At 41.9% G+C, this 27,998-nt stretch overlaps 1 protein-coding gene across 2 annotated transcripts in view; it reads left to right on the plus strand.

Annotated features, from left to right (window-relative positions):
- Positions 1-27,998, plus strand: part of A1CF (APOBEC1 complementation factor) — a 93,054-nt gene that overhangs the window by 13,604 nt on the left and 51,452 nt on the right. For both annotated transcript variants that reach the window (XM_027840668.1, XM_027840669.1), the window contains exon 2: positions 15,444-15,587. In XM_027840668.1, the coding sequence (XP_027696469.1) occupies positions 15,489-15,587 (99 nt within the window). In that variant the 5' untranslated portion in view covers positions 15,444-15,488. The remainder of the gene's footprint in view (positions 1-15,443; positions 15,588-27,998) is intronic.

The following is a 27,998-nucleotide window of genomic DNA, read 5'->3' on the forward strand; positions in this document are numbered from 1 at the left end:
TCCCTTCCATCTACTCTCTTATATGGCTACTACCTTTTGTAGCTAAACTCTGCAAAGCTACTAATGGTCTCTTAGTTGCCAAATTAAATGGCCTTTTCTCAATATTCATCCTTATTGGCCTTTCTGCAGCCTCTGACACTGTCAATCACCCTTTTTTCCTTAATACTTTCTTCTCCCTAAGTTATCATGTTATCTCCTAGTTCTCCTCTTACTTGTCTAACTGTTCCTTCACTGATCCTTTGCTGAATCATTGTCCAGGTTAAGCCCCCAACTATAGGTGTCCTTCAAGGCTCTGTCCTGAGCCCTCTTCTCTTCTCCCTCTAGGGATTTCATTTAGTAATCCCATTAAGCTCCAACATGTTCAATTATCATCTCTATTCATGTGACTCTCAGATTTCCTTGACCATCCCTAAGCTCTCTCTGGATCTCTAGTCTTGCATCTCCAACTGCCTACTAGACATCTTGAAGTGGATGTCCCATAGCCATCTTAAACTCAACATCTCCAAAATTAAGCTTATTATCTTTTCCCCAGAATCTTTTCTCTTCCTGACTTTTCCATTACTGTTGAGGATACCACTATACTCCCAGTTCCCCAGGCTGACAACCTAGATGTCATCTCTGACTCCTCAATCTTTTTGAACTCCCTTCATATCCAATTAGTTATCAAGTCCTCTTATTTTTACCTTTGTGGTGTCTCTTCCATGCATCCCCTTCTCTCCTCTGACACTACCTCTACCCTAATATAAGCCCTTATCATGTCCCACTTGCACAACTGCAGTAGCCGGCTGGTTGGTCTTCCTGCCTCATTTCTCCCCACTCCAATCCAGCCTACCCTCATCTGTCAAATTGATCAGTCTAAACTGTACATCTGATTAAGTCACTCCCCCATTCAACAAACTCCAGTAGCAATAGGATCAAACATAAAGCCACTGTTTGGTTCTTAAAGCCCTTTATAAGTTGGCCACTTCCTATTTTTCCAGTCTTCCTACGCCTTACTCTCTTGCCCATACTCCATGACACTGGTCTCCTCACTTTTCCTTGCACAAGACATTCCATGTTCTGACTCCAAGCATTTTCCCAGGCTGTCTTCCATACATGGAAATCTTTCCCCTTTATCTGCCTCCTGACTTCCTTATCTTTATTAGTTCAGCTAAAATCCAACCTGTGGCCATAAGCCTTTCCTACTTCTCCTAAATTTTAGGGTCTTCTTTCTAAGACTCCAATATATCTTGTATATGTCTTATTTATACATGGTCATTTGTATACAGTACCTCCCAATAGACAGTAAAGGGCTGCTAGGTGGTGCAGTGGATAGAGTGTGGGGCCTGGAGTCAAGAAGACTCATCTTCCTGAATTCAAATCTGGCCTCAGACACTTACTAGCTGTATGACTAACAAGTCACTTAACTCTGTTCATCTGTTTCTTCATCTGTAAAATGAGTTAGAGAAGGAAATGGCAAACCACTCCTGAATCTTTGCCAAGAAAACCCCAGATGGGGTCAGGAAGAGTTAGACACGACTGAAAATGACTGAACGACAATAACAATTGGCCATGAAATCCATGAGAACCACTGTCTTTCACCTTTCTCTATACTCCCTACACTTAGCATGGTGTGTGGCACATAGTAGGCACCTAAAATGCTAATTGATCAATTAACTGGCTGATCTGAGAAGAGCAGAGAATGTCATCTATCTCTCTCTCTACTTTGTTTCTGGTGGGGAGGGGGTTTGTTTGTTTTAGACCAATGCTCTGGCATTAGAGCCAGCCTACTTCTTTCTGTGATGTCTTTAGAGGTTTAAAAGGCCTTTGAAACATGAGGCAAAGAGGCTGTCAAAGGGCTTCGAGAAAAGGCCTTCAGAAAGACTTGCATGAAGGAACTGGGGATGCCTAGCCTACCAATGAGAAGACCCAGGGGATGTGAGAGCTTTTTTCATGCATCTGAAGAGTGATCCTGTGAAGGAAAGATGAGCTTTGTTCTACTCGGACTCTGAAAGGAGAGCAAGGAGCAATTGGAGAAATTGCAAAGAGGTGAATTTGGTCTTCTTGATGTAAAGGAGAACATCTTAACAATTCAAGCTAACCCAAAGTGGAGTGGGCTATGTCAAGAGGTAGCCATTTCCCCCATACAAGAAGGCATCAAGAAAATGCTAGTTGTGGGAGAGAGGATTCTCACTGGGGTGAGAGTACACAGGCAGTCCTCTCATACCTCTCATTGATCCATAAGTGATCCTGTGCTTCTCAAGTGGCCTGGGTCCCTAAGCTCAGAAGCTTACTGGGATAGCATTAAGGGAGGGATTGCCATCTACCTGACCCAGAGGAAAGACACCCAATAAGAAAGAGGGCTAGCAAGTGGGAGGGGGATCCTACCCATAGGTTGTGGGCTTCTGGGGCACAGCTCCACCTGCTCTGGCTAAGGTGAAAAAGCTTGTGCTTGATGAGAGAATTGAGAGAAATAGCCCTGAGAACACTAGATATAACACTAAATAATGCTTTGAAGATATAGATATAATTGGAAATAAGAGAAGTAAATGTGTCCATCAGGAAATGATTGAAATATAATCCTGATAACTCATGAAATGACTCTATTCTTTGTCACTAAATAATTAGTCCCAGGGCTGTAGACAACATATTGTCCATGAACAAGCTGAGACATTTGCATCGTACGTGGCAATGCCCCCTGGGGATTGCCAGCTAATACATTTAGCATATTTGGAAAGTGTATATGCTTTCCTGTGTTGTCAGTCTAGCATTTCCTAATCCATTCCAGCTCTCTTACAGAGGTCCTTGGAGGTCAGAAGGTTGGGAAGACGGAGGAAGGATGGACTATTTGTGTGCTCACTTCATTTCATCATCTGTTTTTAAGTTCCTGGGACTACTTTGCATGGCATGCATGGGGGGGGGGGGGGCGGGGAGGTAACAAAGACTATCCTTGAACCAAGTTGCTTTTAGCCTATTTTGTGTCCGTGCAGGCATTGAGGACCTTATTACTCAATCTGAGAAAACCTAGATGTGTGCTGGAACAAAGGTCTGTTTTATTTTGAAAATTTCCTGGACTAAAACTCTGACAACAAACCAGAGAGAGAAACCAACCTCCCTGGGGTCAGGCCCTCAGGACCGAATCCAGACCATGTGAGCTCAGAATCCCTGGGAGGCTCTAGTCCTTACCTTGAAACTGATTGGTACTTAATTTGTTGGGTTTTATTTGTTTGTTTGTATTGGTTTCTCTCCTTACATGTTATTTCTCTGAGTAGATGGCAATTTCCTTGGGGACAGGAACTCTATTTTGTTTTTACAAATGCCCCCCCCCATACCAAACCCTCCTGCCTACCACACAGAATGTACTTAATAAATGGTTGTGGGATTGATAGGACAGTATTGGATTGGGTTGGGTTGGCTTATGTAAAGTGGGAGGGAGGGGTCTGGACTGGATGGAATGAGATGGGTTTGGGTTGAAGGACAATTTGACACAAACGTCCTCCAATTTGGTTGCACAGCTGCTTGTCTTATCCCACAGACACTTTTTCAATTGGACTAGCCTTACACATGTTTTCTTGTGAAAATATTGTAGTCCTTCATGATAGCTGCACAGAGTAACTTCTGGTTGATTTCAGGCTATTTGTTTCAATTAAAAATATTTATTAAGTGCTTCCTATACAGAAGGTACTGTTGTAAGCACTAGGGATACAAAGACAGAAAGGAAAATAGCCCTGCCCCTACATCTTTCCTCCTTTAGGCTAAGCATCCCATTAACTTGGTTGAAGTTAGTGTTGTCCTCTATAGTAATAAGGGAAATGGGGCTGGTGGGAAAGTTTGGGGTGGAAGATAATGAGTTCTGTTTTAGACATATTGAGTTTATGAAGTCTACTGGACATCCAGTTCAAGATGTCTGAAAGGCAGGTTGGAGGTGAGCAGAAGGATTGTGGCAAGAAGGGTAGATTTTGGAATTATTGAGATGGTAATTAAATCTATGAGAGCTGATGAGATCACCAAGCAAAGTAGTATAGAAGGAGAAGAGAAGAGGGCCCAGGACAGACTGTCAAGGGACACCTACATTCAGAGGACGTAATCTGGAACGGTCAGAGAGGTAAGAAGAGAACCAGGACAGAGGCTGCTGATGATCAGACAGGAGTTAGACATTGCTCCAAAGGACTCCCCATAACCCTTGTCAGTGACACGGAATTTCAAAAAACCAGAGAGGCAGGCTTGTCAGGAAAGGGTGCACAGGTTACTTGGAAAGTCAAAGAGAAAATGGCTACTTGAAACTCTGCATCTGATCACTCTCAGTCGATGCAGAACTGCCAGTCACTCAGGTCAGATAATCCAACAAACAGTTACTGAGCCCCATGAATGCAACTGGCACTGAGTCAGGCATCAGGCACACAAGCACAAAAATAGAAATCAGACCGTGCTCTCAAGGCCCTGAGGAAATTAGTGCTTCTGAAAAAGTCATTTTAACTAGTCCTTGAAACTCTGGGTTCAGCTCTTGGATGAAAAAAACATGTTACTGAGAACTTCCCTGCCTTTTTATCAAGGCAGCCAGATATCATAGCAAGAGCCCTGGATTTGGAGCCAGAGGGCCTGGGTTCGAATTCTGGATCAGTGTGATCCTGGAAAAAGTTAGTTCAACTCTGTGTGTGCCACCTCCTCTGTAAGATGACAGGGTTGGCCTAGAGGAGCTCTCCAGTCCCTCCAAAGTCCAAGGCTGTAGTGGCCTCCACTCTCCACTCTCTGTCATAAAGTAATGATAACTAACATCTATAGAATACATTATCGCCTTTGATCCTGACAACATCCCTGAGAGGTCATTGTATTATCTACATTTTACAGATGAAGAAACTGAGGCCCAGAGAAATAAAGTGACTTGTCCACAGTCACACAGCTAGTAAAAGCCAACGGAAATATTCATAACTAGGCCTCTGCTAATGGCATGTTCATCATATTTGACTCGACACCATAGTACCATCTCTTTCCTGGCCTCCTGGCTTTTTCTTAACCTCTTCCTCTGAGAACCTATAGTTCCCATACTGACCATAGTAGGTGAGCCAGCAGCCTGAGGGATAAAGGACAAATAGATTGAAGGAGGGAGCATGAGCCCCCATCTCCCATCCCCCCAGCACATGTTCATTCTTTCAGTCCATAAGTGTATTTAAGGGCCCACTGTATGCCCAGTGCTAGAGAGAAGGCAGGGAAGATATAGAAGGAGTATTGATAATATAAGTAACACTAACCCTAATTTTTCTAATGCTTCAAAGTTTACAAAATGCTTTCCTCACACGTGTTTCATGGATGAGCAGAATGCATGCTCCTTGAAGGCAGGAATTATTTGACTTTTGTTTGTATATCCTTAGCACCTAATTTACTGACTGGCAGTGGCTTTCAACCTTGAAGAAAACTTAGAGAGTATCTAGCCCAATTTGCCCCATTTTATAAATAAGTAAACCGAGGCTCTGGGAGGGAAAATGATTTGCCTAATGTCACCCAAGCAGTAAATGGCAGTCAGAATTCAAATCTGGGGGCTCTTGCTATAGCCCTTCTATTTTCATTGCCATGGGGCTGTAAACTGTAGAGTACCTTGCACTGGTGAACTAGCTGAAAATTGGAGCGGCACTTTCTCAGTCCTCCCATACTCCAACAGTTAGTATTCTGACAGTACAACACATTTTTCATGGAATTTTTTTTCCTGCATTGATTAACTTTTATGCCTTTTATCAACAACCCTCAAATACTGTTGACTTAGCACCATCAGGTAATGAACAAAGGTCGGCCGTAAATTCCCAACAATGTAATTAAATGCAATGATGTGACTTTTTTCCCTCAAAATTTAGAAGACACTCCTCAGAGAAAATTGTATGAAATAGCAGCTACAGTTTGTCTTCTGCAGCTCCCCAGAGGAGGCAGTCATGGGAGGCAAGCAGGGCATGCCAACTCCTCCTCTTGGCCCTATCTGTACCAGAGTAGAGGAAATGAGTTGCCATATACCAAGGAGGTGCCAAGAGATATGGCATCTTCAGAAGAAAGCAAGGTCTCTGTGAGTCAAGTCAACAAGCATTTAGATTAGAGCTACAAGGGCCTCAGAGGTCCTGGCCCTCTCTGGGCCCCATCTGGTCCAACTCCCACATTTTATGGATAAGAACATTGAGGGTTAGAGAGGTCAAGAGGATCGCTCAAGGCCGTACACGTAGTAAGAGAGGCAGGATTTGAACTCAGGTCTTCTGGCACAGAACACAGCAACTCTTTCCACTGAACTTCATTGTCCCACGTGTGTACGTGTGTGTGTGTGTGTGTGTGTGTGTGTGTGTGTGCATTCTTAGGCCTTTGTCTTGTCCCTTCATCCTTGCTCATTATAATTCATTTCCCCATACAATCCCAGCATTGTAGAGGCCCTTCCCACAGGAACCTGATCCTTCCTTCTTTCCCAATTACCATAATACACTCAGAGTGGAGCTTTGCTCTCTGCTGCCTGGGACATTGTTGGCATCTCAGAGCACCAGCCTCTCCACTGGGCTGTTCCTCTGGCAAGACGCATGGTGTCTTGATCGTGACTCTCAGGTAGTCCAACAATTCTTATATCATCTCTCTTCAATCTGTTCTCCAGATCAGTTGTCTTTCTAATGAGATATTTCAGATTCTTTTCTATTTTTTCTAGCTTTATTATTTCTTGGTCTTCTAACCTCATTCAATTCCATTTGCCCAATCGTAGTTTTCAAGGAGTTACTTTCTTCCTTATGATTTTGTACCTTTTTTCCCAATTGGTTAACTTTCTTTCCAGAATTTTCTTGGATTGCTTTTATTTTTTTTCCTAATTTTTCCTTGATCACTCTTATTTGTTTTTTTTTTTTAATTCTTTTTTAAGTTCTTCCAACAGCTCTTTTTGGACTTGTGGCCATTTGACATTACTCAATTATATTTTTATTTTGTTTTCATTTTATTTTTAGCAACTTATTATTATAATCAAGTTTTATTCCCAAGTTGTGGTAATGGTAGTCATCTCTAGGGGAAAAAAAGAAAAAAAATTTACATGATAACTTTATTATATATTTTAAAGGAATAGCAAGTTGTACATAATAGACTTGCAGTTTTGTGTGCAATCATGTTTTTATTATACTATGTTATAAAAATGCTTATTTTATTCCATAAATTAAAAATAAAATAAATAAATGTGGGAAAAAAGAGAGACATGGTGTCTTAGACTTGACCATGGCAACCCAATATTTGCAAATATACTGAGAACTGCTTATTCCAACTGGCCAAATTTGGAGTCAAGGAAAGTAAGTTTAGCTTTTAAAAAGAAATGCTTCCTTGGCAGGTGTGGAGGGTATAAGGGTAGAAGGTAGGGTAGAAGAAAGAAGACTTCATTCTCACTTGGAAGCAAAATCTGGACCTGAAGTCAGTGTTCTCATAGGATCGTAGAATTAAAACTGAAGGGGACCAGACTCCTTCTCTTATAGAAAAGGAAAATGAGGTCCAAGGAAGTTGAGAGCTGCCTCAAGTCATACAGGCAGTAAATGTTGGAGGATTTGAACCCAGGGCCTCTGACTCCCAGGGCCATGTTCTTTCTATCATATTACTCTCATGTGTGATTTTAAAAAGCTGAGCTGGGAGTGACTCAGTGTCAAAGACTTTGGCTGATGTCAAAAGACCTTCATCCTCCACCCTTGCTTCTAATGATTAACTGAAAGGAGAGGCAGATTTTGCAAGTATGAACTTGTCACTTTAGCATCATCTGCTATGACCTTATCAATAGAAAGGTGTCCTTTAGCAAAAAAAAAAAAAAAAACAATCCCCCAGGGGCACATGCTGTTACTTTTGGATCCAAACAGCCCTAAGACAAACAGTGATAATGCCCAAGGCTCCCCATCCTTTCTATCTTCATCTCACTCAACCTGGGAGGTGATCTTCTGGAGAAAGAGTTGGGCCATTATCCTCATCAACAACCCCCCATTCCTGAGGACCTTGGGGAGAAATATAAGAATTAGCTTATGTGGGACAGGTTTTCTTAGCAACTATTTCTTACGTCTTTTATAGCTTTTCTTTGCTTTAACTTTCAAAGTCTTTTATTTAATTTTGTTTTTCATTATAAACTTGAGAAATAGGAACATGTCAATATACAAAGAAGAGAAAGAGATTTGTATGTGAATATTCTATCATGGAATAACTGAACTGATATTATATAGATTTCTTTTAAAAGTCTGTGTAATATGTATGATATTTACGAGTAATGTTTGCTCTAAAACTTTTGAAAATTTAGTTGACAAAATTTTGGATCAACTGAAAAAAGCATGACTTGAAATCTCTGAATGCCTTGGTTCTCAGTATTGTCATTCTTTATTGAATTTATTTCTTATTAAAATAGGTAGTTTTAAGGGGGGAAAGTCTATGTAATAGTGATCAAACTGTCTTACTTATTTGTGACTCTTTTCACTCTTCCACTTTTTCCTATTTTAAAAAATGCTTCACTGAGCCTTTTCATTTTTTGTTTGTTTATTTTGCTCATTTCAGCTGAATCTTACTTCTATTCTCCCTCATTCCTTCAACATCCAGTCTTCTTCAAAGCCTTCCTGACTCTCTGGTTTGTTGGTGAACCCTGTTCCTGAATTGCGAATTCTCTTATTTAATGGGTCCTGAGGAAGATTAGAGCTGTCTAGTTAATCATCCCCTTCCAGAAGGGAAGGTATAGTTTTCAACACAATATCATTTTGATTCTGATTGACTATTTGGTAGAGTACCCCACGGTTCATAGATGTTGTATCTGCCCTGTAGAACATATGTTTCTTGAAGGCAAGGGCTGTTGGTGGTTTTGTCTTTGTCTACCCAAGCACTAGGTACAGGGCTCTGCATAAAGTGGTCACTTGATAGTTGTTTATAGAATGGAATGGAATGGAAGGAAATGATATGGACAATAAACTCGTTAGTGTCAGAGACACTACTCCATCTGATCCCCTTTCCTCTATACTGTGCTGCCTCTAAGCAAAGGGAGGACATGATTAAAATAGTGTTTTTGCTTAATTAGTCTGAGAGTAGCTGTGCCAAATGGATTAAAGAGATGGAGGTAGGGAGACCAGTAAAAAGGCAATTGAAGTATTTAAGAAGGAAGAAATATGAGGCTAGACTAAAATATTGGAGATAGCAATGTAGAAAAAGAGGGGTTGAAAATTGAGAAGGTCTGGGGACTAGTTTGAGATAGAGGACAAATCAAGAGGAGTGAATGAAAGGTCTAGGGCACGTGGAAGAAGCTCAGAAAATCAGAGTTGTTTGGAAGGGCCCTGCATATGAGGCAGCTAGGCAATGCAGGGGAGAGAGACCTGGTCCTAGGGTCAAGAAAGACCTCCATTCAAATTCAACTTTAAACACATATTAGCTGTGTGACCCTGGGCCAGTCACTTAATTTCTGTCAGCCTCAGTTTCCTCATCTGTAAAATGGGGAATAAAAGCACTTACCTTCCAGAGTAGTTGTGAGGATCAAATGAGATAATATGTGAAAAATACTTGGCAAACCTTAAAGCTCTATGGAAATACTATTATTGACATCACGGTCATCATCATTCTTGTTTGTTTGTTATTCACCAACAAAGTCCAATCCGCTGTCATGTAGTTTCTGTGTGAAAACCTCCCAAAAGGGAAGTCCAGTTCCACTTTGGGATTTTTTTTCTCTTCTACTTTACCTGAATTTGCCTCATTGCCACTTTGTCGGTTTGCTTCCAGCTCCAACCTTTGGGGCTACAAGCCTGATCCCTCCTCCAGATGGGAGCCCTTCAAGTATCTGCAGCCAGTTCCCATGCTCTCCCTAAGTCTTTCCTTCTCCAGGCTAAAAGCCCCAGTTCTTTTGATCTCTCCTCATGCTATGGCCTTGAAGGCCTTCACTATTTTGGTCTGCCTCCAGCCCCATAATCAATGTCCTTCCTAAAATGGCTCACTCAGAGTTGGACATAATACTCCTGATACAATCTGACCAGGGCAAAGTATAGTGGGAATATTTTTGTATCTTTTTTTCCTGGATACTATACCAAAAACTTATTGACTAAATTGCTTTCCAAACAATAGTCAGTATTGATAATGTTACTGATCACCTAGTATGTTCTGGGCTTGGTGACCAGCTTCAAAGAATTTAATGGAAAGAGTGCTAGACTGGGTATCACTTGAAGCCTGGATTCCAGTCCTGCCTTTGATACTTTTTTCTGTGAGATTATATGATGTCACTTCCCATCAGTTTCTTCACCTATCAAATGGGGATAATAATGCCACCTCCCAGGGTTGCTACAAGGTTTATATGAGATCGTAAGACTATAGGTTTAGAGTTGGAAGAGATCTCAGAGGTCAGTGAATCTGTCTCCCCCCATTAGAGATGAGGGAACTAAGGCACAGAGAGACTAAATATCTAGGGTCACACAGCTAGTAAATGTCTAAGGTGGGATTTGAACCCAGCCCTTCTTCTCTGCAAGCCCGGTGCCCAATATACTCTACCATTTTGCTTCTGAGCATGACTCTCATGGAGAGATTTGTCCAAGGTCACATAGATAGTAGACATCTGAGGTGGGATAATATATGCCAGACACTCTCTGTAACCTGAAGCACTGTATAAACATCATCACTCCTTATCTTCATAACCATGACCAATAACCCTGGGACAGAACACCAAGAATTATATGTGAAAGGAACAGGAACCCAACATCTGTACAGACCACAATTTCAGAATGTAACACCCACTCTTGGAGGGCTTTGAAGAACAGAAAACACTTTCCTGATCACAGTTCTGTGACGTCAGGGAGAAAAGTTCTTATGATTGCTTGATGTGGTCACGTTAGCCACACTGCTTTGGGACCCCTGTAGGGCCCATACCAGGACAAGCCTTTGCCTAATGGAAGCCATGGAAATCGATAAGAATATTGACTTGTTTGGAGCCTTCCAAAGTGTCCACACCACAGTGTCACCCAAATGAAATTAGTCCGACTCACAAATGGGCCCTATATTATTGCCTGAGCATCTGCAGGGCTGAGCCGCCACGTCTCCACCCCCTACGCTCTATTCTAGAGGGAAAGATACATTTTTCCTCTTTTATAATCCAAAGAGAACTTCCCTCTGTACCCCTGGAAAAAACCTTTCTATAAGAAAGGGGCTGACCTGTTCCTTTCTGGTTTTATAAATGGCATTTAAAAAATTATTTACCTAATAATTATCTTTTGGCTAGGGGTTTTTTCTTCCATTTTTTAAAAAAGTTTTTACATCTAGAAGTTTTGATTTGATGCAATTACAACCCCAATCAGAAGATTCTCCTCTGGCCCCCGCCTCTCTGAAACCAACCTGATCCAATAAAGGAGACAGAGTAGTGGCTAGAACACTAGACGGGAAATTGGACAACGGGGATTGAAATAATCACTTTGTACTTCCCTTGTGATCTTGAGTCTCACAGTGCCTCAGCTTTCTCTCTGTTAAAAGAGAGAAGCTGACCAGATGATCTCTAAGGTCCCTTATAGTTTTAGGTGCTATGAATTCTTTACCCAAGGTTTGCACATTTCCAAGAGCCTATTCAATTTGTATCTTTAAACAGCACCCCAACAGGGGTCTAGAAAGTTTCAGTAGAGAAAAAACTCAATCATAATACTTTTCTGTCATTTCATGGTGGCATCTGGGTGACTTGGCATTCTTAATGGTTGTGCCATGTGGAATGTAAACTCTGGCAGGTTCTATCAGTCCAATAAAATCCAGTGAATAATTATCAAGCACCTATTATGTGTAGAAATCTATGCTGGGTGCTGTGACATGAATACTGAAAAATGCAAAATAGTCTCCAACCTCAGTAAGGTTATATACTATCCAAAGAATAAAACACATTAAAAGATAATCAGCAAAGGCTTCCTGTGGGAGCTGGTACCTAATCTGACTTTTGAAAGGAGCTAAGGAATCTAAGAAGCCAAAGTCAGGAAGGCAAGCATTCCAGGCATGGGGGACAACCTGGGCAAAGTCTTAGAGGTGGCATGGGAGATGAGATATAGGAGATAGGCCACAGCATTCAGGAAATAGAAAGTAAACCAGTTTGGTTTGAATATTACCACGTTGGAATGGTTTCAATGATGGGTTTGGCAATGTACTATTTGAATGCAAGGTCCAACCTAAGTACTAGAGGCTCATCACAAAAAAGACTGGCCATGGGGTCATGATTTTGTTGGCCATGGTGACACATGAATTGGGGGAAGGTGGCTGAAGTGAGGACAAAGAAAACAGACTGAAAGAACTCATTTTCTGAGGGAATTAGGTGTAAGCTTAATCTTATGAAGACATGAAGAGAATGCCTAAGAAAGGTCAGTTTTCTCTTTTACAAAAAAAAACATCCTTTTGTGCTCAAAAAATGTTAGAGAGGCTTGATAACTAGACATCGAGCTCAATTAATGAGTCCTTAGATACATTTGATTCACACATTTTCAAAAATCAGCTACTGGTGGGTTGACATGGATTGGGATCAGATGCCAAAGGAGACAGAAGAAAGATAATGAGAGGGTTTCTAACTGCCCTTGATGAATTCAGTTCCTCCCAACAACCCAGTGAAGTAGGTAGCTATTATTATCCCCATTCCATAGATAGGGATACTGAGGAAGACAGAAGTCATGACTTGTCCAAGGTGACACAGCTAGAAAATATCTGAGACACGATTTGAACTCAGATATTCCTGACTCCAAGTCCAGTGGTCTATCCACTTCAACACTAAGGTTCTCATGGTATTCCTATGGAAGAAATAGAGGAGTGTGGATTGGATGATAGTAAGAGTAGATGAATTCTAAAATGAGTGAATGACTAGACTCAGAGTAGTCATTCGTGTTTCCATGGCCACTCAGAAGTAGATCTCCAGTGGAGACCTCACGGATCTATGTTTGATGCAGAGCTGTTTCACATTTTAACAGTGGCTTCAATCAAAGCATAAATGGCATATTCATCAGATTTTCAGATGACACAAAGCTGCCTTGGGGTAGTTAGCCCACTGAATGACAGACTACTGAGACAAAATTATCCTGACAACCTAGATATATAAGATTCAATTTAATAGAGTTCAGGATGTACTGTGGGTCAAAAGGTTTTGTTTTGTTTTGTTTTTGTTTTTTGTTTTTTTTGTTTTTTCACAAAAATAAACACAAGGAGGGGGGATAATCAGGTGTACGTTGTGGGCAACTCAAGGCAGGCATGAGGCCATCCATCCATCCTCAGAGAAGGGTCTCTCCATTGTACCTTAGACTAATGGCCAGTGTTCCTTGTAATTTGTGTGTGAGAGATGTAGATTCTGGTCAGCTGGTTTCTGGGAAGCCCAGAAGTGCACAGGCTGTCCTGATTTATCTTACTGATGATTTCTCATATTGCATGATCTTGGTACCTAATTCATGACCTCTCTGGAGTTGCAACACCTAGTTTTTGTGTAATTTAATGAATTCCTGCAGTCCCTCCCCCTCCACACATATACACACACTTAAAATTCTTCTAATTGTACTGAGTCAGAGGGTAGCATTTAGGAGTAGTTGGGAGAATATGATGACAACCTTTGAGGCTGGAAATCCTGGATCTAAATTAGAAAAGGAGGAAGGTTTAATGGACATGAAGTCAGGAGAAGCTTGGTTTCAAATTCTACCTTGTGGACTCACTAGCTATGTGCCCTAGAACAAGTCTCTCTTAACCTCTATTTCCTTATCTGCAAACCAGAGATAATATGAGTTACCCTTTCATGGTGGGCGTATTGGAGGCTCAAGTAAGATTTGGTTGGACCTGTGATCTCCTCAGTGCTAGAAACTTCCTTGGCCAATGTAGGTCAGCAACCTTCTCTGTAGCTTAGAGATTGAGAGAGTCATCCAGAGCACTTAGACCCAATGACGTGCCCAGTGTCCCAGAGCAAGTATCTGTTACAGGCAAGACTCAAATCCAAGACATCTTAACTCCAGCGCTCTCTCTTTACCTGTGATATTATTCTCCCTCTCATTTAGGGCAGGAAAGTTTGTTAGAGAACATTATTCCAGGCCCCCTTTTTTGTAAGTAATGAAAATAAAGCGGAGAAAGGTGGCTTGATTCAATTACAGTCAATTCAACAAACAGTTGAGTGTCTTCTATGTATAAGGTAGTGTCGCCTCATGGATGAGTTAGCCTCAGAGGCAGTAATAACTGGGGCAATCCCCACTCCTGCCAACTCAGTCCTGACCCGAAAGGTACTTCTGATCATATGCCTATCTGCCGGGCGTTGTCAGGTGCTGGGTGCACAAATACAGAAAGGAAACATTCCCTCTCATCAAAGAACTTAACTGCTACTGGGAGAATGGGAGGGTGCAGAGAGAACAGTAAAGAGGGCTCAGGACAGAAGTCGGGGGTGAGGAGGGGGGAGATGCATATGTAAGTGTTGGGACTTAGACGAGCACCCAGCACAAGAGTCAAAGATGAATGGTGAGTCATGTGGAAGAAGAGGCTGGAAGATCCCAGGGCATATGTAGCCTTGATGGTTCTGCCTCCATGAGGCCCCTCTGCCTTCTATCTCCATGCCCACCCAGCTGTTTCAGGGCTGCCTTATCATGAGCCTCTATGGTTGCAGAAGCCTTCCATTTACTCCATTTGAATTTTGTTTCATATAATTCATTTTAATGCAACAAGCTTTTGTGATGGGCCAACTAGGTTCCAGATGCTGTTCAGGGGATACAAAGACAGTCTCTCTGCCCTCAAGGATTTTATATTCTATAAGGAGGAAGAAGAAATAATATGTTCACATAAAATTAAATGTAGAATATGTATAAAGTAATTTTAGGGGGCACTAGCATTTGGGGAAATCAGAAAGGTCTTCATGCCAAAGATGGGTCTAGAGGTGGGCCTTGAAGGACACCAGAGAGGAGGAGGAGGGGATGTATTACAAGCATGGAGGACCAGGCATAAAGATAAGAAATGGATCATCATCACTGAGGAACAGGATGCTGGCCAGTTTATCTGAAATGTAAAGTCAGTGAAGGAGGAATTTGCAATAAGCTTCCAAAGACTCAAAGGAGCCAGATTGTAAAAAGCTTAAAATTCTCAAAAGAGAAGTTTGTATTTGATCTTAAGACAGAAGGTTTAAGCAAGGGAAGTGATGTGGCCAGACTGCACTTTAGGACTGTTTATGTAACAGCTGTGGGGAAGCTACCAATTGTGTGATTCTGGGCAAGTTTATTTAGTTTCTGTGGGTCTCAGTTTTCTCATTCTTAGAATGGGAAGAGGGGACAGTGATAATACTCAAACTCCATTTTTCAAAATGATTTAAAGTCTACGAATCCAGTTTGCAACCTAGGAAATGTTTTACAAATGTAACAGTGTAATGTTTAAAGGACTTTGTGTGTTAATTAAACCAAGAATGACTGATTTATTTAAAATGGTTGATTAAAAATACCCTCCACAAAAAGATTTGTCACCTTGGCAATAATAATTTTCTTAATTTATCTTAAATTTGATTTCAGTGAGCACCCCTAATTAACCTGATTTTTTGCTGATAATCACTCTCAATGGAATCAAATCAAAAATCCGGGGATGGATTGAGCGGCAGTCAGAAGGAAGCAGCACTCCGCGCACTCATTCAGCGCACAGGATATAGCTTGGTCCAGGTAGGAATTCTCAGTGATGTGCTCCAGAGCTCTTGTCTATGCAGCCTTGCATGTGTCTGGTCTTGGTGGGGTGATGGTCTCACCAGGTCAATGTTTGCTCCTCTGATTCCACAGATGGGTGATCTCCTTCAAGGTAAGAAGTCCCCAAAGGGAAAGTTACTAAGACAAGCTTTTTTTCCTTCAGTTGGAGAGGTGATTTTGCTTTCTTTGGATGGAATTAGGTCACAGATTTTGAGATGCAAAGGAACCTGGAGGTCATCCTTTATTTTATAGATGTGGAAATGGAGAATCCAACATGAGGAGAGTAAATAGCATAGCCAGGATTTGAACTCAGGTCCTCTGACTCCAAGGCTAGTTCTTTTTCTCCTATTCTACCCATGGTGCCACTTCCACCCTGAGGTATCAGCCTAGCTAGCATAATTATGATTTCAATTCAACTCAATTCAGCAAGCATTTATTAAACAACTATTAAATACAAGTCACTGTGTCAAAAGCTTGAAAGACAAAACCGGAAGCAAATACAATTACTGCCCTCATGGAGTTCACATTCTAATGGGACCATTTTTTTTTTTTTTTTTTGGTATAGACCCATGATTTCATCCATGTAGAGAGCTCTCTGGTGAGAAAACTAGAGGGCTAACCTCAGAGAGAGAGTGATAGGTCTCACCTGTCACATTTCTCTACGTGACTCCGGGGGTGGGGGGGGGGGGTCGTATCACTTACATTTCTGCTGACAACTCTCAAAGACTGTAAGTTGGAAAGGGGTCAGCATTGGTAGACTTGAGGGAACAACTTAGGAACTTTTGCTGAATCGAATGGAACACATAAACAGAAATGTAGATGCACTAGAGTTTGGATTCTATTGAATAAAGGCCCTTCCAACATGACACTTGTTAGAGTTTTTAAGAAATATGAGGGCTGGGTTTTGTTGAAGGCAATTTTCTGCACCTATTGTTGCAGTCATGTATATGGAAATGAGAGGACAGGAGTTCCCTGTCACAGCAATGATTGGTGGGTTGGGAAGTGGGGAGAAAACTTAAAATTAAAGAAGGGATGGAGAAAGGAGGGAGTATGGAGCAGTGGCATGAACATAGGCTCTGGAGTTAGAGGAGCTGGGATTTGAATCTCCATTCTGCCTGCTCTTTTTCTGGGTCCCTTTAGATAAGTCACTTAATCTCTCTGGGTCTATTTCCCCATATGTAAAATGAGCAGGGGTGGGGTTGGACAAAGTTCATTCCAGCTCCAGGTCTATGATATGATAAGGTTAGAATATGAAATAAGATCACAAAAGACAAAGTAGATTATTTCAATTTCATAAAATTAGAAATTATTTTCATAAAAAATACTACCAGAATAAGAAAATAGCAGTTGAATGGTGGGGGGGATTTTGCATCAAATACTTCTGATTAAAAGCCTTCAGAGATATCTAGGGGGAAAGAGTATCTCTTGGGTCATTGAGGCTGTGACAGCTTCAGAATGCCCAGGAGGAGTACTAGTGATGTCCATCTGAACCTCATGAAATGGCAGTAGGACTAGATTAGATTTCAGGGCATTGGGCTCTGGCTCTAGCTCTTCCACTAACTTGTGGGGGAAACTTCAGAAAATCTCATCTCTCAAAATTTTATATGATCTAAATTATCAGGCTATATGATCTTGAAAGTCCCTTCCAACTTTATGAGTATCTGATTTTGATTCATGGCTACATACCTGGCCCCTCAGTCTTCTGCAGGAAAGAACACTGGATGCTCAATCAGGGAATCTCAGCATCAGGAAAGACCTTGGGGGCTGTCTAGGCCACTGTGTAACCAGTCTCCAACATCCTTGTGGTTCTCATATCTTTGCCTGGAGACTTCCAGTTATGTAGAACCCACTACCTTTCAAAGCAACCTGTAATACTGTGGGGTCATCCTAATTCTTAGGGACTATGCTTTCAGTGAGCAGAAATGTGCCTCTCAGCAGCTTCCACCATTACTCTTGATTAACACCAGTAATAATGAAAACTATCTTTTTAATGGGGCTTTCAGGATTGCAAAGTGCTCTCATTTGATTTTCATAAGAACTCCATGAGGCAGGTGCTATTATTATCCCATTTTACACATGAGGAAACTGAGATTAGAGAGGTTAAGTGACCTATCCAAAGTCACACAGCTAATAAGTGTTTGAGGAGGTATTCAAATCCACTTCTTTCTGACTCCAAGGCCACCACACTCTCCACTACACCATGTTGTCTCTGGCCCTTAATAGCCAAGGTGAATCAGTCCAATTCTTCAAGTGCAAACTAGCTCTTCAATCCATCAGTCAATATTTGTTAAGCACCTGCTAAGTTTCAGGCACTAAATACTTGAATAAATCTGACAAGTCTAAGAGATCCAGTGTAAGACTTCTGGCTATCTGAATTGCCTTAGTCAAAACACTATAACCTCTCTGTGACTCAATTTCTTTATCTGTAAAATAAGCAAGTTGGACTGATGATGTCTGAGCTCCCTCCCAGCTCTAAATCCTATGAAATTCAGTAATATCGTGTACTCAGTCATCCTGAGACTCTAGAGATCAGAAAAAAAATATATCTGGGAATTGGCTGAGGACAGGCCTCTTCTTTGGCCTCTGCAACCACTGCTGTAGCCACAGAACATCATCTATAGCTGGGTACCCAGTGGACCACCTCTTGGGTGGACTACCTACTCCCACTTCTGCTTCTCCAGCCTATAAAATCAGGATCAAACCAACCCAGAGTATGGGGACAGCTGGTTAGCAAAATGACTGACCTTGGTGGCCCTAGTATTCACTACCTCATCATTTTTGAGGGGGCAGAACCCTTCCCACTTTAAATCTATATATTCATAAATTCTAATCACCGTCCTCATCATCACCACCAGCATCATGAAGCTGTTAATCATCTCTCTTTGGGGATGCACTGAAAACAGAAGCAGATTTAAACATAAATTAAACCAATTACTTGATGAGCCAACATTCCCACTGTTCTAACAAAACAGTACTGTTCTTCAATTCACCAAGTGTCTTATTTCTCCCGTGTGTTTTTTCAACTCCTCTGAGCCATAGTTCTAATCTTGATATAAACTAATTCACGTATAGATAACAAAACCCTCGAACATGGGTCAGTTTTCTTATCAAACATTTATTTGTTTCAGTTTCTCTTCATTGTTGACTTTCCAACCAATCTGAAAATGCCTTGGCCTCTGGGAAAAGGCCATAAAATCACAGAGTCTCAGAGTTGGAAGAGACCTCAGTGCCACTTGGTCCAATTTATACCTGGAAAAAGCCCCTCTTATAATATACGCAAATGGCAATCCAGTTTCTGCTGGAAGAGATTGAATGAAGGGGAGCCCACTACCTCCAAAGGCAACTCATTCCCCTTTGGGACACAGGTAGTTGTGAGGAAATTTTTCTGGATATCCATCCTAAATCAGCTCTTCTACAACTTTCACTCATTTTGTCTAAGCAGTCTGCCTTCTGGATTCAAGCAGCAAAAGTATAGTCTAAACCCCTCAGGTACCTGAAAACAGCTTGTCACGTCTCAATTGAGCCTTGTTCTCATAGATGTATACATATGTATGTCTGTATACATAGATATGTGTGCATATGTACACATTGTATATGTTTGTATAAAACATATATGTATGTGTACATGTTTGTGTTGACATCATCATCTTGGCACTTTGGGGAAATCACTTTGGTGGCCCTTCAGAGTATGGACTGGAGTGGGGCAAGATTTGAGACAGGAAGACCAGCTGGCTCTTGTAAGAGTCCAGGTGGGGTGTGACAAGAGGGGATGTGGTCCTGAATGAGGGCAGTGACTGTGCCAGGGCAGGGAAGGGGCTATATGTGAGAGATGAGGCTAAGGGGGAAACAAGCAGATGTGACCACTTCTTGGATATGTGAGGATATGAAAGGAGTCTAGGAGGTCACCAAGGCTGGGAGAAAAGCAGTGCCCTCAACAGAAATAGGAAATTTAGAAACAGGGTGCATTTGGAGGCAATGACCAATGGCTCTGTTTTGGACATGTTCGTTTTGAGTTGCCCATGGGAATACATGTATGTGTACATACATATATGCATCCATGTATGTGTGTATAATATTTTAATTTTAATATTCACAATATATAATCCATTCATGCTATTCATATTATATAATATTATAGATTGTATACATTATCTATACACTATAAATATACATATATACAATTCTATGTGTATACTATTTTTTATTTATAATGTTCATAATGTATAATTTATTCATAATATTAACATTATATAATAATATGTGTACATACATACATAGTCCCATAGGCAACTCAAAATGAACATATCCAAAATAGAGCAAATGATCATTCTTCCCAAATGCACCCTGTTTCTAAAATTTCCTGTTTCTGTTGAGGGATCTGCTTTTCTTCCAGCCTTGGTGACCTCCTGGACTCCTCTCTCTCTCTCTCCCTCTCTATCTTCCACCCCCCCCCTTCCCCCCTCTTCACATATCCAAGAAGTGGACCCATCTTCTTGTTTCTCCCTTAGCCTTATCTCTCACATCTGGCATCTTCTCTGCCCTGGCACAGTCACCACCCTCATTCAGGACCACATTCCCTCTTGCCATACTCTCCTAGACTCTGGCAAGTGACCTTCCTCATTGGTCTCCTGTCTCAAGTCTCACCCCACTCCAGTCCGTACTCTGAAGGGTCACCAAAATGATTTTCCTAAAGTACCCAATTGAGGTGCCAACACCTGCATTCAACAAACTCCAGGGGCTCCCTGTTACCTCTGGGATCAAATATAAATTTATCTGGCATTTAAATTCCTTCATAACTTTACTCTACTCTACCTTTCTAACCTCATTACATGTTACTTTCCTCTACAGACTTTATAATCCAGCCACACTGGCTTGCTTAGTGGCGTCATAGGTGGTACTCCATCTCTATACCATTGCTGTGATCTTTCCCTAAGCCTGGAAGACACTTCCCTCCTCACCTCCACCTCAGGAAATTCCTCATTTTCTGCAGAGCTCAGCTCAAGAACCATGTTCTGCATGAAGTCTTTCTGAGCACTCCCAACTAGTGGTACTTCCTGTCCCCTGCCCCAAATCATCTGGCATTTGCTTTGCATGTGTTTTACACACATCAATGCATATGCCTGCTGTGTACCCCTCTGGAATGTAAGGTCCTTGAGGGCAATAATAGTTTTGCTGTAGGTTAGAGATCCCCAGACCTTACCACGGTGCCTGACACATGTTAGGAAGTCTTTTTTTTTAGTTCAATTTTCAAGAGTTCATTTTGGCTAGGAGAGTTCTTGTTAGTTTTTTCAGTTTTCTTTAAGATTTTAATACAGATCTTCAAGACATTTTCAATTCAGGAGATACTGAACACAGAGCATGGTCCCCACTCAGACAAGTAATTTATCCAGGTCTCCAAGTGGCTGATGACAAAGTTCTGTAAAGCTGCCCACTGAGAAAAGAGACACTTATCTAGTTCTAGAGGGAAATTTAGTCATCAAAAATCTAGTTAGTACAGAACCAAAGATATTTAGCATAATGAAGACATTTGTATGTCTGTTGAGATGGGAATTGCTGAATAGGGGGGGAAAGCTATTTTCCCTTTTGCTATTTGTAAGACTGCTCTGAGGATTAAAAAAAAATAAGATTAAAAAAATCAGTGGCCATTTCTGTGCATTTAACTTCTTTTATTCCATTGAATGTTAAAAATGCTACAAAAGTGATAGTAAAACAACTGTTGCTATTAGAAAAGAAACACCGTAACAAATGTTAATGTTACTACATTAAATCAAATTAGTCAAGTAAATATTAATGTATGTGATATTACATATGTAACTCATCACACCATTGTTAAAAGAGTAACAATGTACCAACTGCTGGCGTTACAAGTTAGCAAATGTTAACAAAGGAAGCTGAGATTCGTAAGCGTACAGGACAGCACAGACTCCTTTCTTGTTCAATGCCACTGGAAGACAAAGACGGCAGAGCTGTGATCTTGATAGTGGCAGGTTTAACTGTTCGGATTCCAAGATATACAAAGAGAACGTTTTACTTTGGGATTTCAACTTAGTAGCTTTTTTCTGGCATAGTATTTTTCAGGACGAATTTAATTTTTTATGTATCCTTTCAATTAACTTAAGTCTCAAGCATCATAGTTGGAGTACTATCACAGCAACTGGTTTCAGAATCAAAAGGCCTGAATTGGAACTTTGGCTCTGCCCCTTGGCTTCCTGAATGACCTGAATTAAATCGCTTAACTTCCTTGGGCTTCAGCTTTACAGAACCTCCTAACCAGAAAGAACCAGAGAGACCATCCGGTCAAACCTATACCTGACTGAGAATGCCCTCTACAATACTACCACAAATCATCATGTGGCCTTGGACTGAAATCTTCCAATCAGGCTCCCAAGGCAGCCCACTGCAATTCTGGTTCAGCTATCCTTGTTCCTAAATTGACCTTTTTGCCGTTTATACTCATTGTCCCCAGTTCTCTCCTCTGGGGTTAAGCAGAACATGCTAATCCATCTTCCACATGACAGTCAGTGAGATACTTGAAGATAACTATCCTGTCCCAGCACATACCTGTGGGTGACAGATTGAATCCATGATTTAATTGATAGAAAAATTCACAGGGAGGAAAGTCAGTCTTCCAATGAAGAAGCACAATTGTTTTGGCAGCTTCTGGTATCAGAGGGCTGTCTGGGCAGTGCATTGAGAGGTAAGGTCCCCCAGACAATATGTGTCACAAGCAGTCTTGAAAGCAAGTCTGCCTGACTCCAAGGCTGGCTTTCTATTTCATTTGCCAACTGCCTCTCATCGGCATAGTCAACGCTTAATATACACCTGCTAGATTAAAATAAATCCTACCTTTTGCAAGAGACATTTCAGTTTACTTGTCTGTGAAATGAAAGGGTTAGAATGGATGATCTTAGGACCGTGGTTCAATTCCAGCCTAAAAGAGAGGTCATTTGTGGAGTGAAGTATAGCACAGTGGAAAGAATTTTGGCATGGAGTCAGAAGACATGGATTCAAATCCTGTTTTTCTTCCTGACTGTCCATGTGACCTTGGGCAAGTCACTTAAATTCCCTGGAACTCCCGAGGTTATTTAACTATGAATTGGGTTGATCTAGATGGCCTCTGAGATCCCTTTCAGCTTTAAATCTATGGCCCTAAAGGCACTGTCTTTCTGAGGTCAAGTTCAATAATTTAACACGTTGAAATTAGGGAGTTGGAGGAACTGTATTACCTGAATGTTTCTATTTCTGGGCTTCTTGTCTTATCACTTGAAAGACAAACACAGCCGTCTGTGATGGAGTATTGTAGGTTCTTGATAACAGTGACCAATCAGCTCCCCAGCCGCCAGCCAGCCCAAGTGTGCGCACGAGCCTCGAGAAACTCTGTTCTATGATGTTATTTTTACTCCGGAGGCTGATGCTAGAAAAAGCCATAGAGATCCTTGGAGGAAATGCCTGAAACAATAGCACCCCTATATTTGGTGCACGTTTCATTCCTGTGGGTTGATTGGGACCTGGCTTTTTAGCATGAGTAAAACTTTTAAGAAAGCATTGCCCCAATCACGAAGAAACAGAATCCCTTAGAGATATAACTTTCATCAGTGGAAAGATACAGCCAAGAACCACCCCAGCATTTGGTTGTACTTGTACTTAAGAAGCGATGAGGCATGGTAGATTGAGTGCTAGGCTTGGAGTCAGAATAACCTGGGTTTGAATCCTGTTTCCAACATGGATTAGCCGAGTGACTCTGGGCAAGACACTTAAGCTCTCTCAGTTTTCGTTTGCTCATCCATAAAATGAGGGTAATAATAACCACAGCACTTATTTTACAGCATGGTGGAGGGTTGTGTGAAGTAGTAGGGGGCAGAGTGCTGGGCTTGGATTCAAGAAGAACTGAGTTCAAATCCTGACTCAGATAAGTACTTAACCACCTGAGTCATTTTGGACAAGTACGTTCTTTCTGATTTTCAAGTTCCTCATCTGTAAATTAAGGGAATTTGATGATGGTCCCTTTCAGTTTTAAATCTTGTAAATTTGAGACACTTCTTTCTGGGACTGTTTCCTCATCTTTAAATTGGAGGATTAGGAGTGGCTAGACTGTATAATCTGCAAGTTATCTTGTAGTTCCAGGCCTATAGAGCATCAGGCCTAGAGTCAGGAAGGCCTGAGTTCAAATCCAGCCTCAGCTATGTCACCCTAGGCAAGTCACTTAACCCTGTTTTGCCTCAGTTTTCTCATCTGTAAAATGAGCTGGAGAGGGAAAGAGCAAACCACTCCAATATCTTTGTCAAGAAAACCCCAAATGGGATCACAAAGAGTCAGACACAACTGTAACAACTAAACGTTTCCTCTCACTGGGTCTCAGCTTCTTGCTCTGTAAAATGAGTGGGTTGGGTTAGATAGCCCCTCTGGTCCCATCTAACTTTAAATGATTTGGCCCATTTGACCAGAACAGAGCAGGAATGACTTTGTGGCCCTTAGCCTTTAGCACTGTGTTTTGCTGACTGACAGTCAACAAGCTCTTATTAAGCACTTGCTATATGTCAGGCATCATTCTAAGCCCTGGGGATACAAAGAGAGGCAAAAGAGCTCATATTCTAGAGAGAGAGACGATATGCAAACAATGATGTACACTCAAGATATATGTGGAGTGTAAATAGGAGGTAATCTCAGAGCAGTGGAGGTTAAGGTAACAGGGAAAGGCCTCTTCCATAAGATAAGATTTGAGCACAGTCTCCAAGGAAGCCAGAAAAGTGATAAGGTAGAGATGAGGAGAGCAAGCATTCCAAGAAAGGGGGCAGCCAGCACAAGCTCACAGAATTGGGAAATGGCTTATCATGTTTGAGGCCAAGCAAGGAGGCCAGCATCACTGGATCTCAGAGCACATGCAGGGGACTGGAGAGCTTGAATGGGACCAGGCTGTGAAGGGCTGTAAGAACTAACAGAGGATTTTCTAGTTGATCCTGGAGGTAATAGGGAGCTGCTGGAGCATCTTCAGTGGGAGGAGGCCATGATCAGCCCTGTGCTTTGGCAGCTGAGTGGGAAGTGTAGATGGTGACTATGGACCTGTTGAATAATGAAGGTTGAAGAGGTCAAAGGGCCAGACTGCAGAGGGCTCTGGCTGCTACACTAAGGATCCTGAATGTTGTCCTAGGGAAGATGGATATGGTGGTGGAATACATGGGAAATAATCAGGATCATGGATGACATCACAGAATTTCTGAATTTCAGAGCTGTGAAGAGACCTCAGTTACCATCTAGTTTGACCCATGTCCAAACAAGAAGCCCACAAGAAGTCTACAATGGACCTGATAAGCCTTTGCTTGAAGCCTGTCCATGAGAGAGAGCCCATTAACATCTGAGGTGGAGCCCTTTACTTTTTGGTGACTGAGTCTTAGAAAACTTTTCCTTCCATCAAGCCAAAATCTGCCTCTTCGCAATTTTGAGGTTTTCAGATGCTAGGGCCAAATGTAAAGTCCATTGTTTGGAATACAGAGCTCTTCCACGCTGGCCCCTTCCTAGCATTCCACTCTTTAACAACTCCTACCCCCCCACACACACACACACACTCACTCACCACTTCCTGCACTCTATGGCCCAGCTATTCTCGACTACTTGTTTCTCACACAGGACATTATCTCCCATCTCCATGCCTTTGCACTGGCTGTCCTTCAGGCTTGCAATCTTCCCTCTCCATGTTTTGTAGAACGCTTGATTTATTTCAGGACTCAGCTGCAGTGCCAACTTCTACAGGATATTTTTCCCAGTCCCTTCCCTCACAGGAACTCCTGCCTCCCTCTCATTTTTGCATCCATGTCATCAAGCATCTTGTATTTACTTACACATTGTATCCCCCATCAGAATGGGAGCTCCTGAAGAGCAGGGATTCATTTTGCCTTACAGATTATCTCATCCAAACCTTTCATTCAACAAATAAAGAAACTGAGAGAAGCTTAGGAAGGGGAAATGACTTTTCTAAGATAACACAGCTAGTTCATAGAAGATCCCAGGTCTCATGGAAACATAGAGGATATTGTTGAGGGTCATCTACTCCAACACCCATAGGTGAGGAGACTGAATCCCGGAGAAGTTAAATTAGTTAAAGTCACACAGCTTGAGCACTTCCTATTGCAAGATCAGCTGATTCCCAGCCTCTCTGTCTGCCAGAGAAATAAGAGAATCAGATGATTTATCCAGAGACATACTCTTTTTTAGGGAAATCCCCTGACAATGGATCACCTAACTTTGGATCCCCTTGAAAAGGAGTGGGCCATGGGATAGAGAGCTGGAAAGGAACTGAAGGGTCAGAAATTCCCTTCTAACTCTGGGATTCTGTGAGATATGAATTGACTTGCCCGTGGCAAGTAGAAACTAGAGCAGCCAAGATTTGAATTCAGTTCTTCTGACTGCAAATCCAGGGCTCTTTTTACCACACCATCTCCATCCTTACACTGCCTTCTCCCCCAAAATTCAAGCATTGATTCACTAGAATTATGACTCTTTAACAAGCAGAATTTGCAAAGTATCTGTGATGGGGTGAGTTAGTGGGGATTTCGGTTATTCATCGACTGAAAAGTCTAGCAAAACCTCAGGGTGGGGTAAGGGAACTGGAGCCAATTCCTTCGCCCTCCTTCTGAGAGGCAAGGCAGTACAGTGGAAAGAGCTTGATTTGGAGCCAGAGGTCCTGGGTTGAAATCCCAGCTCTCTTTATTATGACCAAGATGACTTTGGTCTTGTCACATAACCTCTTACCAAATATGAGTTGGAAGGGATCTCAGCAGCCAAACATGAAAGAATTGTCATTTTAACAAACTCACCAAGTGGTTTACCACTTCTGCTTGAAGACCTCCATGGAGAAGGCGCCCACCACTTGTAGGGCCAGTCCACCCCACTTGAGATTAGCTCTGATTGTTAGCAAGTTGCATTTCTGTTTTTGCTTTCCTGGCTGTGAGCCTCTGTCCCATCCACTCCTCCTTATCTCCCCTCCAGAGCCCTCTTCTACTGACAGCCCTTCTAATACTAAATGTGGTTATGATGCGCCCCCCTCTCAAGACTTCTCTTGTCTAAGGTAAACACTCCAGTTCCTTCAAGCAATGATGGCCCTTCTCTGGACACTTTCCAGCTTATCAATGGTACTTCCTGAACCTAGGTGTTCAGAACTGCCCAACATACTGAACACAGTACTCCACATGAAGTCTGATGAAAGGAGGGGACAATGGCACTTTCTAGCTCCTAGAAGCTGGGTCTCTCTAGACAAAGTCACTGATGCTTGTCTCTGGGCCTCCATTTACTCCTATATAAAATGGGAGGATTGGACTAGATGCCCTCTGGGACCTTCAAGCTCTCAATCTGTGGTACAGTTATCAGTTTCCTCACGTGGAAAAATGGGGAGAATGGATTTCACGATTTTAAAGGTGCCTTCCAAATCTAAATTGAATGTCTTTTGTACCCAGGCTATTGGCACAGCAGGGACACTCTTGGATATACATTAGTGTATTTGCTTACTCTGGCCTTATTAGGGCTTGCGGGCTCACTCTCACCTGCTCTCGGTGAGGGGCAGATCCGGAAAACACCCAGCTTCCTCTTCATAGTCTTTCGATCTTCCAGCCAGGTGTCATCAATTTTAGATCTTCATGACATTGCTTTCCGTATATGTTCTGTTACAACTAGATCTATAGAAAAATAATCCTGCATTAATCCAGTTATCAACTTCTTCTTCCATTGGGCCCATTGGATGCCTGTTAGTGGTGATTTTAAGGATTTTTTGTGGTCCATGGTTGACTAGCAAGGGTGTTGGACTTGGGGCCAAGTAAACCAGGGTTCAAATCTCACCTCTGACAATCACTAACTGTGTGACCTTGAGCAAGCCATACTCTCCCAGTGATGGTCTTTTCATCGGTGTGGGGATTAGAAGGACTATAGTGTCTGTCTCATGGGGTTGTGGGAGGCTCCAGGTAGATAATACCCATTGAGTACCTTGTAAACTTTAAAGTACTATATAAACATCAACTACTGTTATCCTTATTTTATTATTTGGGACAGAACTAGACCTGTGGTTGCATTTGGCATAAGGACTCCCTCTAGCAATGTGGGTGGACAACTCTGTAATCTAGAAAGCTGACTAAAGCACAGAGAGGTGTGTCCACTGTCACATGGCCAGGATTTTTCAAAGACAGGACTTAACTCATGTCTCCCTGACTTGAAGGTTGGCTCCCTGTCCACCATGCCGTACTGCTCTCCTTGAAGTCATTATTATGTTCATTAATATTATAATATTTTGATGGATCCATATTATATCCTCAATGTGGATGGTCCCGCCAATGAGTGAGGCCTCCAGTGAGACCTTTCTGTGCCTGCCCATCCTGTGCAACTTTTGGCCTTGTCCTTCCATTTACA

Source organism: Vombatus ursinus, unplaced genomic scaffold (assembly GCF_900497805.2).
Source record: "Vombatus ursinus unplaced genomic scaffold, bare-nosed wombat genome assembly UNPS02014847.1, whole genome shotgun sequence".
Taxonomy (NCBI): domain Eukaryota; kingdom Metazoa; phylum Chordata; class Mammalia; order Diprotodontia; family Vombatidae; genus Vombatus; species Vombatus ursinus.